We start from the raw sequence: 15,438 nt of genomic DNA, 5'->3' as shown, positions 1-15,438 counted from the left end.
CGATGATTGGATGGACTAGATCTGAACGTCGCGTATACCAATTAAGGTCACTTTAATACGAATAACATATTTGAATTTCACATATTCGTTGTTTTTATATGGTTTTAATATTTATGATCAAATTGAAATTGATCGCAAAAATTCCAATCATGTTGTGTTTTGAATTCGTCATTTTATGTGTATTGTAATTAATGAGTTTAAAAATTTGCATATAACATAAAATAATGTGTAACTTGACATAGGAATTAAAAACATCTCACCAAATGTGTTACGTCAGCATTATTAAATAGTTAAATACTTTATAGATCGGTATCTATTGAAGTAAATATCAAGATCTGTCGAACCGCAATCACTCCGTGTAAGTAGTCCTAAATCTTATTGATGATATCGAATTCAAAGCCGGCCACTGAATTTACGTTTACTTAATTTATTTCTTAAGTTTTTCTGTCTTTGCAATTCACCCCGTCACGGTAATAGAAAACTTCTCGATGAAACCTGCATGTTGAAAAAGCAGTGGATTTAACTTTTAATTTTCTCCTAAGGAAAGGAAGGCTAAGTGAGGCTGTTATATTGTTATTGTTTTTTATCAATTTATATTATGAATACCAACTAAGCCGTGTATATTTAGCAGTGCTTATAACCACAGATAAAAAATAAAAATATTGTAAGTGCAATTCAGTATATATGACAGCAGTTAAGTATGCGTCAAATACCTATAGAAATGTAAAAGTCGTCTTTGAAATATCAAACTCCTTTATCGTAGTACACTTAAAAAACAATCTCGCATTAATCACAAAAATATTTTATATGAGTTTGACCTAATGACGAATATCTTTACATTTTGATTGTAGTGTTTATTTAATCCAATTTTATTTATTCATATTATATTTTTTAACGTCTTATCAATACAACATCATTATCTTATCTCGTAAGATGACAGCAACGGAACTTACCTGAAACAAAAAAAAAATGAAACTATAAGCAGACGTTTATTTAAAAAATACAATGCTGTTTTCACAGCAGTTGAAGTTTTCCGTAAAACAATGTTTAGTATTTCTAAACATGCCAGTCTATTGGCAGTAACAAAGAACTCATAAACAATGTACTAATATTATGTATATATTTACATTTACATTACGTCCTTAAATTTTCAACACCGTTGAAAATATGTTAATTGTCAATGTATCTTTTCTCGTGGAAAAATTAATATTTAACGTTTCATTAAACTTGTAACTACAAAACGATTATTTTTTCAAATTTTCTGCCACTATCAGCATTATTTTAATGAGTAATGTAATGACTACACGATAAATTATGTCATCGTGACCTATACGATTATACAGAATTTTTTTTAACGCAACAACTTAAAACCTCTTTTCTGTGCTAGATTTTATCATGTGTTGCATCGTTGCGCCCTGAGGAATGCCATTGTTTGTACTTGTTCAGTTTGAATATAAATGGACATTACTTTCTTTCTATTGTTCATTGAAAGTATCCTCGGTAATTTTCGATTTAAAATTGTCATAAAAATTACTGTAACCGTATTGAAATAGGTAAAGTAAGTAATAATGGTAAGGTAAGTAAATTACATAAAGCTTATAATGGATAGTACGATAAGTGAGCTAATACGTACGGTCGCTGCTTTAGTTGATATCTCTGACGCATCTTGACTTATTCTATAGATTTATCAATCACTGTACTATTACGCGTAATCACCGAGTTTTATTCACGCGAGCCATACGGCGGCTATGTAGAGCGAACTCGTCAATTAAACATGCGGGTTCCGGTGACACGGGCGCGGCCGATCTAATGAATTTAACGTTTCAAAAATTCATGATCTGTACGGAAATTATCGGGTTGCAGCATGCGATGTTATTAAGTATTAACGCAAAACGTGTATCAGTCGGTCGGAGGGGCGCGCGACTGCGGACTAGGCGGCGGCGCCCGCGCACCTCTGTACCGACATTAGCGAGCCGTATCAGACACCAGAACAGAGCAATCAATTTATGCAAATTACCGACGGGATGGGACTGGACACGAATAAATTGACTATCAAGACCGGTCTGGTCGGATATATGTATAGCTGTCTCGGGGATAAATGAAATATAATCCTTTGGGAGCGCACATGCATAATAAACTGACATCTCGTTCATATAAAATACATTCATATCATTTATGATAGCATAATTAATAAAAGACACGCCAATAGATATATTTTCGTGGTCTCGTTTAAATATTTCATAAAACCTGAGACTGTTACAATAAATAAAGCAGATATACCGTAAGTTGTTACACTTTACCTTAGAATATTGCGTAGTATTTATCGAAGTGGCGCCAAAAGAAATGATTTCCTACAAACTGGACCACTGACAAAACGTGTCAACCTTTTGGTCAGTCGTTACGGGCCGCTGATCTTGTTAAGAGTTATCGCTTTGCTCACCTGTTATACGAATAGTTTGTGTAATTTGTGTACTATTACAAAAAAGCTATTAAGTAATCGATTCCTTATTTAGTCAGCTTGCTATCATTATGATTACCACGTCTTCAGATAAATGGAAATATCCGTCCTCGAATCTCGACTCGACTCTCCCCTTTAAAGATTATCTTTGTTATTAAATAGAGTATAAATTAAAATATATAAAAAAGATTATCTCCTTGACAATTAATAAACGAATAACGATCTTTCTAAATATTTCAGTCAACATTATTGGTTCATAGCTGATGACATAAATTTAAAAATGGAATACTTAAATGTTTTCAACAGATTTATGTAAGGTCTTGTCAACAATAATATACAGTTGCCGTCTTAACATTTAAGCATAAACTTAATCAGTATATCAATTAAGAATTCACAAGAGCAATCTACTAGTATCGCAAGTTAGTCTCCGGCTTTGAACTCCACCCTAACATTCAGACCCAAACGAGTTTCCTGTCAACGTCAACGGATACATAAATAGACAACAACATAATTGATGCCGTCAGTTGCAATAGAGCAGTAACATTAGACTTAGCAAACAAGCCACATGCGATTGGCACTTTATGTCAATATAAGTGTATTTTATATAAAATAATGGCATCGTAAAAAACGTTTCGACAATAGCGAGTATTGACCGCTTATTATAGTCAGTGCCACGATTGTTTTAAGATTACTGAAATGTTTAGGTGTATTTGATTTTAAAATAATCATGCTATTTTAATATTAGCATAATTCAAAAAATAATACTTTATGCTAAGACACAAATTAACTCTTAGTAAATGACAAATAGTAATACCACGGTTTAAATGTATTTAATTTCCAATAATAATATTAATAATCTGTTTGGTATTGTAATTTTGGTCATTGTGAGAAAAAATGCTAGCTAAAAAATATTTGTATTTTTTTTTTTCGTATTCTTTAACGCATTTTTTTATTTATTACTTTATTCCAAGCAATTACGGTTTATCTCGTGTACAATATTTAATACAATTATTGCATATAAATCGTGCGTAAAGCAGACAGCCGAGAGAAAGGTGCCGATGAAAGTGTTTTCGAATGGTTAGCTTTTGAAACCGCAGCGTGACGGATTACAAAATGACAAATCACGTCTTCTCACTGACTCACTGATGCTGCAAAATCGATACTCATATATAATTACTGAACCCTTGAAAAGAGAGGGAGCTTTTGAAATATTAGCTTATTGGCATATCTTGTGTATGCTACTGAAAATATTTTGATATAACTCAGCGTATTGAGTAGATTATTTAGTACAACGGATATTTGTTGACACGAAAAAAAAATACATCTTTGTAAATTGTTTTATCTCGTGGAAGAGCTCTGTGCATGTACACCTGTGTACTGCGGGGATACCATCAACTCTCTTCTACTGACAAACATAAATATTTACTTCTAATTTCTTTTCGTTAAGTGAGCAAACCAGTGCCGAGCACGAACGATATAATATCTCAGGTTGGTGATTCCGCCACGGCGAAAACAGAGGTGCACTCTCTATTCCCTCACTACAATAATCGACGAATACGACGACCTCCGTGGTCGAGTAGTGTGTACACCGGTTTTCATGGGTACGCCACTCCGAGGTCCCGGGTTCGATTCCCGGCCGAGTCGATGTAGAAAAAGTTCATTAGTTTTCTATGTTGTCTTGGGTCTTGGTGTATGTGGTGCCGTCGTTACTTCTGAATCGGGATCAGAGTAATGTATGTGATGTTGTCCAATATTTATTTATTTATTTAAATAATCCGATGGGACGGTAAATCCGACACGTCCAAAAAGAGTTCAGGCGCAAGACCAACGCTTTCCAGGCTCTAGGTTGTTACTGACATATTTTTTACGGAAGAACCCCACCCCATAACTTTTTCAAAATCAAAATATACTTTATTCAAGTACTTTTACAAGCACTTTTGAATTGTCATTTAACAAATTATATTAAGTGAAGCTACCACCGATTCGGAATGTAGATTCTACCGAGAGGAACCTGCAAGAAACTCAGCAGTTACTCTTTTTCAACATTTAAAAATACAAAGTCATGTTAGTTAGGTACAATTATATATGTATGTAATATATCCTGCCTGAAAGTCAACAAGTTTTATCCCCAACCTGGGGTTTGAACCTAGAACCTCGGGAACTGTGGCACTCACATTTACATCTAGCCACTGAACCAACGAGGCAGTGCAATATAAGTTTACGACATTATTAGAGTTTTTTACATTATCAATATGGACGATGTCGACTATTACTAGGAGGACCATTTATCGACGATGCATTGCAGTCAGTTTCACACACATAGATAAACTTTACATAGTTATAGATGGTCTTAATATTAACGATCAGTTAAATTAGTGATAAGCAAGCAAATGTGACCTTGTTTTTTATCTTCTTTCAATATTCACATAGAAAATTCAAGGCGATAAGTAAGAGGAATTTTAGTTTGTTTGATTAGGCAAGAACTCGAATAATAATAAAAAACTCCAAGTAGTCGCTTACGACATTTTTTTTAAATGACACTTCGGCGAAATTGAATAATGGGTTGGAATGAATTCTGTCAGAAGTTGGATTGTTTGAATTAACAGTGAACACACTTTCATCTCCCGAGCGACCAAATGCGGGCAGTTTGTTTGCCATGAAGGAATCTTCGAACTACACAATTATACACAAGAAGTACGTCCAATTAGGATAGTGAGAGAGTAGAGAAGAGATGCTTCTATGCTACGCACACACTTGTCACAGGCGACCAAACAATGGCATACGTATTTACCACATAATATTTAATTTTTCTTATATCATTATGAGTTGATATTTATGATCATATATATCTTAAAAAAGGAACAAATTAATTCAAAGTAAAAATAGTTTTTAAAAAAGCTTTTATTTAAATGCTCTAAAAAGAAGAAAATAAAATTTTCCTTTAAAATTTTAACTATCAATTTATAACCTCATTATACACAATTTCTTTAATCATAAAAGCTTGTCGCGTAATAGCCTTGCGTAAATTAACCAGTACCATATAATTTAGTAATTTAATCTGTTAAGTTTCATTTTTTTAATTTCAGTTTAATTAAATACTTCTATGTATGTACTTACGAAAACCTCGCGACATTGCAGTGCATAAAAAACAACTATTCTGTCATCTCGATGTTCCACCATATTGGACTTATAATGACGTCACATTATTTTTCGAATTACTCTAAACAAGCCATAACATTTGATACCTATATTGTAGAAGTGCATAAAAAATAACTATTCTGTCATCTCGAATGTTCCAGCATATTGGACGTCATTATACGTCAAGCAGCTTATGCTGTATTGTCATCCAAACTTAACGTGTATACAAAATTTCAGCCAAATCGGTTAAAGATATCTGCTTCAAAATTGAGTAGCAAGATTCCACCCGCACATACATATATACATTTCAAGTTAAATAAAAGCTTTTAAAAACTCAAAAGTAACAAGTAAACAAAGTAATAATAGTAACAATTATTTATTTAAATAAATTTTAATCTATTAAAGTAAAGCTGGAGTTCAATTAAAACTTTTAATTCATATTTGCATATGTAATTTACCAGTTTTCAACGCATAATATCTGAGCGTGGAAGTGAAACCGTCGTTAAAATAACCCCCAGGTTAGGTGGAAAGTTAGTAATAACGTACAAATTACTCCATCCTTACCGCGGGGCCAATGACCTCGACAATTGCATAGAAACTCGACGATTGTCAATGTAACACGATCCTATCATTTAAGGACGTATGTTTATGAGAAATAGCCTCTTTTGTCAATTTATTACGACTTTTTATGATTTAAATCACGCTTTTTTTAATTACACATATATATACACAACATCAGCCATTTTGGAATTGATTTCAATGAGACTATTATATCTTATCTTATTCTCGTCCCAATTATCATTCGGTTGTTTAAAAGAATCGTAACTTAATATTTTTTTCGTATATAGCTCGTTATCTAGTATTACCTATTCAAGTATCCAATGGTTACCCACGTCAACGTGGTTTTCCGCCTGTCTGACCCTTCCGACCAATGCGGCGGGCATTTTGTTCTGGGACATCGCTCGACCAGCACAAAGGTTCTTTATTGGATACGAAACTCCTTAACGATAAATTGTAGCGGGTTCTTAATTTGAATTACGTTCATATTAAATTTTAAGTAAATTGTGTTAATTTCAAATATTTGAAAATTAACTTATGATTAATTTTGAAAGTAATAATGAATATCTTTTAACCCAACCTTGATACTTCTTCTTTCACAATATTCAATGGGTCTTAAAAAAGGTATGAATTTGGCCAAAAGCCAGGGATTAAAACAATACAAAAAGTTAGTAACGGTTACGTCATTTTTCGAAAATGGAACACTTATTGTGTTGCCTAATTAATAATTTTGACTAAAACGCCCATACCATATAAATTATTATCTGTGTAACAAAAATGTTGAAAAATAATAACTTATAAAAACGTAAAAATATATTTTCATCTTCCATATTTTTATAACACATGAAAACTATGAAGCATTGCAAAAAATTCCCGTATTTTATCTGTTGCTACTCCGAGATTTGAATATAAAATGTCCCGGAAATATTTTAACCGAGACGCTCGATTTTATTTCCACTTCAGACGTCGCTTTTGTCTTTCCAGGTCTGTAATTGCATGACTGGAACGAGAAGATCGGAAAATCTAGAAGGGTAATTTAAATATCATTTCTCCGTAATTATTTTTCTGGTTTAAATTTCGTAGTATTTTAATATTTTTTTAATGAAAATATTGCTATATTTTAACTTGAGTATTATTATCGCTGTGTCAAAGCAAATTTATATTAAATTTAACAACACATTTTTCCAGTAATTTTGATAAAAATATTATATTAGATTTAACAGCGCATTGTCTTAGTAGATAATGCTTTAATTTTTTAAGTGTCTTAGATTTCCGATTTTTATTTGAAAACTTAACAATAAATTTAAAAATATATATCTTGGTATCACACCAAAACAGTGCTCATAATATACATTATTTTTTGAGGCATATATGTACATTTGTCTCACAGACTCATGCCGGCAACATCGTACCTAACAAATTTTAATAAGGCTTAAATACATAATCACTCTAAAACTATTGTCGTTTCAAAAGTAGGTTTCTGAGTGGGTGTCAAAGATATACACTTATTTTATTAAACGGAAGCGCAGATTGAATCAAGGCCTGGTGAAGTGATGGATGTCCATCTTAATATTTAAGTTATGAAATAGTTGTTTATTTTATTAATACGCGCAGACATTTCTTAGTATTTCGAGTCCAACCAGTGTGCTAAAAATATCGTAAGCAGATGAACATGTTTATACGCAATTCACTAACTAACTATGATATTAGTTTAATAGATGAAGTAATAGATTTTCTACTAAAAAACTTAAAGAAAAGCGAAGAACCCTTTTGTTAAAGAAGATTAATAATTTTATCTAAACGGGTTCCGTAGATTAAGTTTATATATTCTCTCTAAGCTTTCTCTTCTCTCATTAAATTGTTTTTAGGGATTAAAAGTATATGATTTATTATTACATATATTCTTAAAAAAAGAACAGAATCTATTCGATATTATTTTAGCTTAAAAATAGATGTACCATTTTCTTTATTAGTACAATGTTGTAGCAACAATATTGAAAATACTTGCTTAGGAATATTTGTTAGTCAAACTAATGTTACATAAAAAAGTATAAAGTCGATATATAATGTAACGGATATTAAATAGTTATCTAGTATTGTATACACCCACCCCTGCTCACCACTTACCGTTAAGTGATAATCCGTCAAAACCGATCAATAAAAGATAGGGAGTCTAATGAGCTCTTTACCGCCTATATTCAACTCATAGATAGGGGAACTATCTGACTCATAACAAAGAAAATGTATTAAATGATTACAACACTGATTTTCTGTATAGACTTTGCTTTGCTTAAAGCTGTTAAAATATTTTGTATGATATGCATAGGAAATACATTTTAGTACGTAAATCTTAATCAAAATATATTTTATACAAGTAGACTATTATAAGCACTTTTGAATAACGTCATATAACAAAATTGAATTATATTACAAGCACTTTTGAATATTTTGATGGAATGTACTAGACGTTTTGGTATCTGTTTGCTTAAAATTATTTAAATGTAAGCAATGTTGGGGTTTAATTCAAAATATGATTATTTAGAAAATGTTTTATCTCGAAATATCTAATGCTTTCAAGTTGCTTATACCAATTAATGTCAATTTTTTATGAGACATTTCGATTAATCGATTAAATTGAACATAGAAGGGAACGCAAATATGAAATTATTTCGATTGACAAAAAATTAATTAAAAAAAAAATGATTTCCTTAGAGGTAATGTATGTTAAACATGAATAGAAAGTTATATTTCTATTATAAGAAACAACTCGTTTCCTAGAAATCATCTAGCAAGGAAATCGATTAAACGATAGCAGATGCTGCCGTCGTATACCTTACGCTAGTCTTGTTATTAAATATAAACTTTAACTCGCCCGTAATAACTTGTTCTAATTCTAATATGTATTTTATTTTCTTACTTAAACGACTTGGAACTTGCAAGTCAAACTAAGTAATAACTTAGGTTAACTCGCATACATTTCTACAAATATTAACAACTTTTGTAAATAGTTTTCATATTACTTTAAACAGTATATTGTATAATATTTTTCTATGTGAAAACTGATTAATTGTTATAATATTTATTGCGTATGAGAAATATTTTTATTTAGATATAAAAAAAATATTTTAATCAATTGGTGTTATTGCAAAAAAATTCAATATAAATTTATTTCGATATATATAAGGTTACCGGTAACAAGAATAAACGACATACTTTCAAAGTATTCGAGCACAAATTTCCAACTTTTCCGATTAATCCCCAAGAATATTTTAAAGTGCACCGTTATGCAAAATGTAGAGCTCTCGTAAATCCCCCCATAGCCTGAACGTAAGGGGTCAAGCGCAGTCAGTTTAAAGACGCTAGCACACAACATTTCTCTATTTTTATAGCGACAAAAAACGCTCTCATTTCCGATAATCTTGAATGAGAATATATCTTATTTCATTTCATTCTATTGCTTAGGCTGTTCAAGTTTTATTTGCTATAATGTAGGATGCAATATTGTTATATTATGCTTAAGCGTATACGTACTTGTCATGCATATTTACGCGTTATTTAAAGATGAAATCACCGATACGATGGATGTAACGATATGCGAAAATAATTATGTTGTATAGTGTTACATAACAATGCATCGGATAACGCCCGCGGCATTGTTTTCAATGCCTTAATATATGGAATATGTAGAGCGTAAGAACGTACTCGGAGCGAATGTTACATATGTGACTTACAATCGTATGTGTAAATAAAAGTACCTGTCGCATCGCTTGCGGAATTTTCAACCCGAGGATTAGAGAAACACGTTTCGCTAACCCCAGATATCGATAAAGTAAAGTAAATAGTCTGCAAATATCCCACAGTCAAACTAAAGCCTCCGCACCACTAGAGGACATTTGGAGCTTATTCCGCCACGCTGAAATTTAAGTTAGTGGAAGATGTGTCATATTTTTATCCGATACATATGTTAGTATCCGAACGATGTTTTCCTTCGCCGCTGAGCACGAGATGAATTATAAACACAAATATTCTTAGCGGTGCTTAATATGTTGAGGTAAATCTATTAACAATAAAAAATAATGCAATGTTGTATTATTGTTTGTGATATTTTAATGAACCGCAAATAGTGACGCACTGTTATTAACACAAATCTTGTAACTGCTACCAGCTAATCCTTTTAAAGAAATACGATGTTTCGTGTGGAGCCCGCTTCATAGGTACTTAAAAATGGCGGATGATCTGTCAAGTGCATTTGCCAGACCAACTCGTTCCGCTCTCATCGCTCTCAATTCGCAACTGGAAGCCGACGAGTTTTTTTATTAAATAAGCAGTTCTTTCACGCAAAAACAGTTTAGTGACACTGATCTAGCGACATGTTTTAGGTGTTTAATAAGCATCATATTCTAAACAGAAAGTTCAACGCACTCTATATTGATGGTTTATTTAGTTCGTTTTATTTATAAATTTATAAATTCATGTTATTTTCAGAGATTAAGTTCTCGTAACTAATTAATTTAGCATCAAAGTTTAGCGACTACGAAACACCGACGACGTTGATTAAAAGACATAATTAACGCTGGACAAAACTTTTCCATTAACTGGAAAACACTAATAAACGATAGTAACAAGTAAGAAACTAAAAAAGAAATTCCTTAACTGAGAGTAGTAACAATAGAGTTTCGGGGCAAAACAATTCTCTACTGGTAGGTACTTACTAGAAAAAATTGTATGCAGCATTTTTTTTACATTTTCAGCGTACAAAGAGTAGATACATATTATTTAATTGGATTTAATCAAAGTCATAATAATACAAATCTCATACATAAAACAAACAATATCGTTCGTGGTACCCAGTACGCAAGTACACCAGTAAATAGCATCAATTTCATCCCATTTCCTGAGCAGCTCCCTGTGACTGAGACCCACTCTGCGAATTATTAGATTCAATAAAATTACTCTTGGAGGTCAAATCTACCCATATTTCTTCCCAGAGGATTTTAGTTCGTTGGATTTATTAAGCACGTGCTTCCTTTGAAATTTATTTCGATAATTTTATTTTATTATTAATAATTTTGACGTTCTTGATATTACAACTGTTTTACTAACAACGAACTGATAGGTATAAGCAATAACTGGTATGGTTACGTAAAAATAAATTCCATTAGTTATATTCAAGGAAGTAAGTCGGTGAATTGTAGATAGTCCTTGTAATAGAATCGTATTCAATTAAATCAATCAAATTGTTTCACGTAATTGCCGACATCGCCATCATACGCCGCTGTGCTAATTTCTTACGTAAATGTACTTAATTTTTATATAGGACGATAAATTTGTTACAAATCTAAGTATGTTAACAATCTATTATTATTCTTTAAAAGTACAGCATCTTCAGTACAACGGTAAAAAAAACACCTACATGATTAGGTACAAAGACATTCCAGCATTCAGTCCAACGTTTTCTGGGATCTATCATATAATATCGTCAAATTATTTACTAACGCACTAATAAACCAATAATTGATTTTGTCAAATGAGAACGATAAATGGTAGCAAAGATAGAAATAGTAGTTAAATAAACACGAAAAAGTTTTTATCTAAGCACTTTAAAAAATGCGTCAAATTGTTACGTTCTTATCAGATCATTTTCATTTAAATTGAAATAAATTAATAACGTACGTAATTCTAACATTTTTTAAATTTATTTTTATTTTAAACTTACTTCAATTGCATTATAAACATAAAAATCACTAATAATTAAATTTAAAAAAAGAAAACAAAATTACTTACTGTTGACTTTTACGCGTCATTTTCTTTTAAATTCACTTTTTCAAACCAAAAACACTGGCAATTACTGTTCGCTGGATTTTTCAAAAAATACACCAAACACAACCACGAGCCGTGAAAATAAAAAAATATATTCGATATTGGAAATTTGGCGGCAATCGTCACATAAGCATGTTTCCCTACGCGATCGTGTCACCACTCTCCGAGATCTCGACTCGATCCGAACACGATATGCGCCCTACTTCAACTTTAACATATCGTTTGCCTGATAGAGACCGCATGTACCTTTCTCGTAGCTACAGAAAGAGACAAAAATATTTAATCAATATTAATGATGATTAGTTACAATATATTTTTATACTTCGCAATAACTAATTACTAAAATATTTTTATATACCTATTAAGTTTTACAAAGTGACTATTAATAAAGTTGAAGTTATTAAATTGATACTTTAGTCACGGCACAGCGCCATCTATGCGAGGTGTGGTGTAATAAATCGTAACTATGCGTAGGACAAATTTTTCACATGAATTAATCCATTGATTTGGATCACTTGTATAAGGTTATACAGATAGATGGCGCTACTAGAAAATCACGCTTAATATTTAGTGTTTTTTTGGTACGAAGTTCTTTTACACAGCTTATAGTAGGCAGTAGAATGAACTGTCAGAAATCGTAGTCTCTCTATTATATACGTTTTGCTTAAAATTAATTCAACTTATCTTTTGTTATTGTTTTATTTCACACGAGATTTTTAATAACATATTTATTTATTGTCATATTTTTTTAAATGTTTTTAATTTATTCCATTGCTTCTGTTATTTATTATTCGTACCAACCGAGTGTCCCACGACACATCCCTTTTTTCACTGTCTCTGTTTCTCACAAAGCTTTTATCCTGTGACGGTGTGATGTGATGACCGATGTCTATGACTGGTAGATAAATTTGGAATTGTCTTTTGTAACTGGTTGTTGTATTTCTTCATTATCCATGCTAATAATTATTTTATAATTATAAATACTTCGTTGATCCAGTTGCTTTAGACTGCTTGTACAGCCACAGATGATGATGACTTGGACTTAGCTGGGGCCTCCTTGAATCCACGGGGCCCTGGGCTGAAGCCCAAAAAGCTATATGGTAGACCCGACCCTGTACTATGTGGCCCATTTGCCCGTCGACCGACATAACATAAAAAATACGATGGTCCCAGAATCAAATCGTGGTTCACTTTTATGAATGTTATTAAATTCGTGTAGAATTGCCGTCCTATCATACTATAAGAGTGTGAGAAAAGCAAATGCACTTATCAATCTCGTTCTGAATTTCGTAGTCACAGTTGACAATGACACCGGTGACCGAAATCAATGAGCAGGACATTATCACCAACATGGTCATTATATTATCTTCTTTAAGAACTTCCTTTACTGTACTTTATAACATTCAGCAGTTTTCGGGACTCTTCCGTCTCAAACATCGGGTATAACCAGTCAGTTAAGATATTTTTTCATACTTCAATACCATCACCTAGCACCTTTAAAACCCCTATTGGGGCAGGTAGAAAACTATCGATAGAATCATACTGATAGGCAACTCTATTAAAGCTTTAGCAAATCCTTTTCATGTAGCACGCACTGCGTCGACCTCAAATAAATGGGTTTTTGCAAACGAATGACAAATTTATATATTTAAATGTTATTGCAGCGTATGGTCCTATTTCGTTTTCCATTTTGTTCAAGTTTCTATATTAATGTTAAAATATATTCTCCTTTTATTTTTCGCAATTTTTGTTACGGTTCTAGTATTAGTAGCAATCTTTAGTTTCGAAAATTATTTATTCTTTCGTCGGATTCCAGTTTTGTTTTATAATCCATGCAGATACGCAACATTAGGTATCAGTTGTTTGTATTCATATTTTTTAATATGTATATTTCGATGGCCCGCTAGTCGCAAGTTGGCAGTGGTTTATTAACACACCTGAAAATTTGATTTTCAGCTGTCTCATCCAACTTATTTTATTATGGAAACTTTTTAACTGATGTCGATCGACTTTATGTAATCATTTTTTTTATTCGGTCTCAGATATAAACCTTCTGCAGCCTTAGCAGTACGTTATACTGTGACATACACAGGTCTGTCTCATTTCTACTGTACGTAACAGCTATCTTCAAAGCAAGCGAGCAACCGAGCAGTAGCGAGGTCGGGTTTTCATCTTTATTGTGATCTTTATTGCTACCAAGAGCGAGTACTTCGACTAAACGTTAGAGCTATATAAAAATTTATAGGTTACTTTTAAAGTGTCGTTTAAAATATAAATTTGATCGCGTAAAAGTTTGTTAAAGTCAATGAATAAATACCTCTCGTTTAGATAATTAATAGTCATTAATTATAAAGCTATATATTTTTGTATGAAAACAATCACTTCTTTTCATCCGATTGAATTGGAATATTGTACCGTTGTTTCTGAAACGAAGTCAGTGGACAGTACCATCAATCTATTAAAAGCTGAACGTGTAACCGACAATTCGTTTACGAAAAAACTTTACATAGACATTGCAAGCCATTGTACATCGTTGCACTAGCAAGGGACTACCCTACATAGTATAAAACAAACTACGCAATGGATTGTAATGTGGTTTTCTTCAATAAACAGTCTGATTGAAGAGAAAGGTTTATAAGTATAATTATAAACCATGCATATTATAGTAACGAATAGCCGAGAATTTCAATCAATCAAAAAATTCTAAAACTACCCTTATAGTACCCGTGTGAAGCAGTGACGGGTAGCTAGAGTTTAATATAACTATGTTATGTGATTCGCTTAATCTGATATTAACATACATAGAACAAATTTAATACAGTTATTAAGTCAACATTTCAAACTCTGTTCAATTTGAAGGCGATATTTTTAAATTCAATATGTATGCAATTTATTGTCTTTGTCTGGGATTAAATCATAGTGATATTATTCCTCAAGAAAAAAATTGTATTTCATCTTAAAACGATAGCAGTAGTCTATCAAAAAACGATAGTTTTATGTAAATTAGACAAGATTAAACCATTTATTAGAAGTCTCAAACAAAATATTTATTGAATCAAAATATTTATTCGAGTAGGATAAAAGGACTTGAATCGTCATGTTAAAGTATTGAATTAAAAGTCCATCGGTTCGGAAAGTAGATTCTACCAAGAAGAACAATATTAAATTATATTAATGATATAAAAATAGTTTTAATAAAAACAGCCTGGTAGCCAAAACAAAGCAAGGATCTACTTAGAATCTGAATGAAATGAAAAATTGAGATACACAGAATATGAAAAATCTCGACTACAGTTCTACCTTCATTACACTCTTAGAAGTATATATATTCTTGAATATATAAATAGGAAACAGTGTTGGTATATAATAAAAAAAAAACGAATTATCAAAATCAATTCATAATCAGTAAGTTATTGACGAACGTCCACCAAAATATGAGGCTGAATAATCTCATTATTTTTAAG

The 15,438-nt window shown here is 31.8% G+C and overlaps 1 protein-coding gene across 6 annotated transcripts in view; it reads right to left on the bottom strand.

Moving 5' to 3' along the window:
• LOC113399855 (plasma membrane ascorbate-dependent reductase CYBRD1-like) overlaps window positions 1–15,438 on the bottom strand; it is a 62,697-nt gene that overhangs the window by 35,345 nt on the left and 11,914 nt on the right. The window contains exon 1 of one of the 6 annotated variants that reach the window (XM_026639114.2): window positions 11,939–12,169. The exons of 4 other annotated variants lie outside the window; for them this stretch is intronic. In XM_026639114.2, coding sequence (XP_026494899.1) covers window positions 11,939–11,958 — 20 coding nt within the window. In that variant the 5' untranslated portion in view covers window positions 11,959–12,169. Of the gene's footprint in view, window positions 1–1,633; window positions 1,935–11,938; window positions 12,170–15,438 lie in introns of those variants that run through there. One more of the 6 variants, XM_026639112.2, reaches the window with a different exon arrangement.

This window comes from Vanessa tameamea, chromosome 8 (genome assembly GCF_037043105.1).
Source record: "Vanessa tameamea isolate UH-Manoa-2023 chromosome 8, ilVanTame1 primary haplotype, whole genome shotgun sequence".
Lineage (NCBI taxonomy): Eukaryota > Metazoa > Arthropoda > Insecta > Lepidoptera > Nymphalidae > Vanessa > Vanessa tameamea.
The sequence above is the reverse complement of the archived record's forward strand: the minus strand, read 5'-3'. Positions and strand labels throughout refer to the sequence as shown.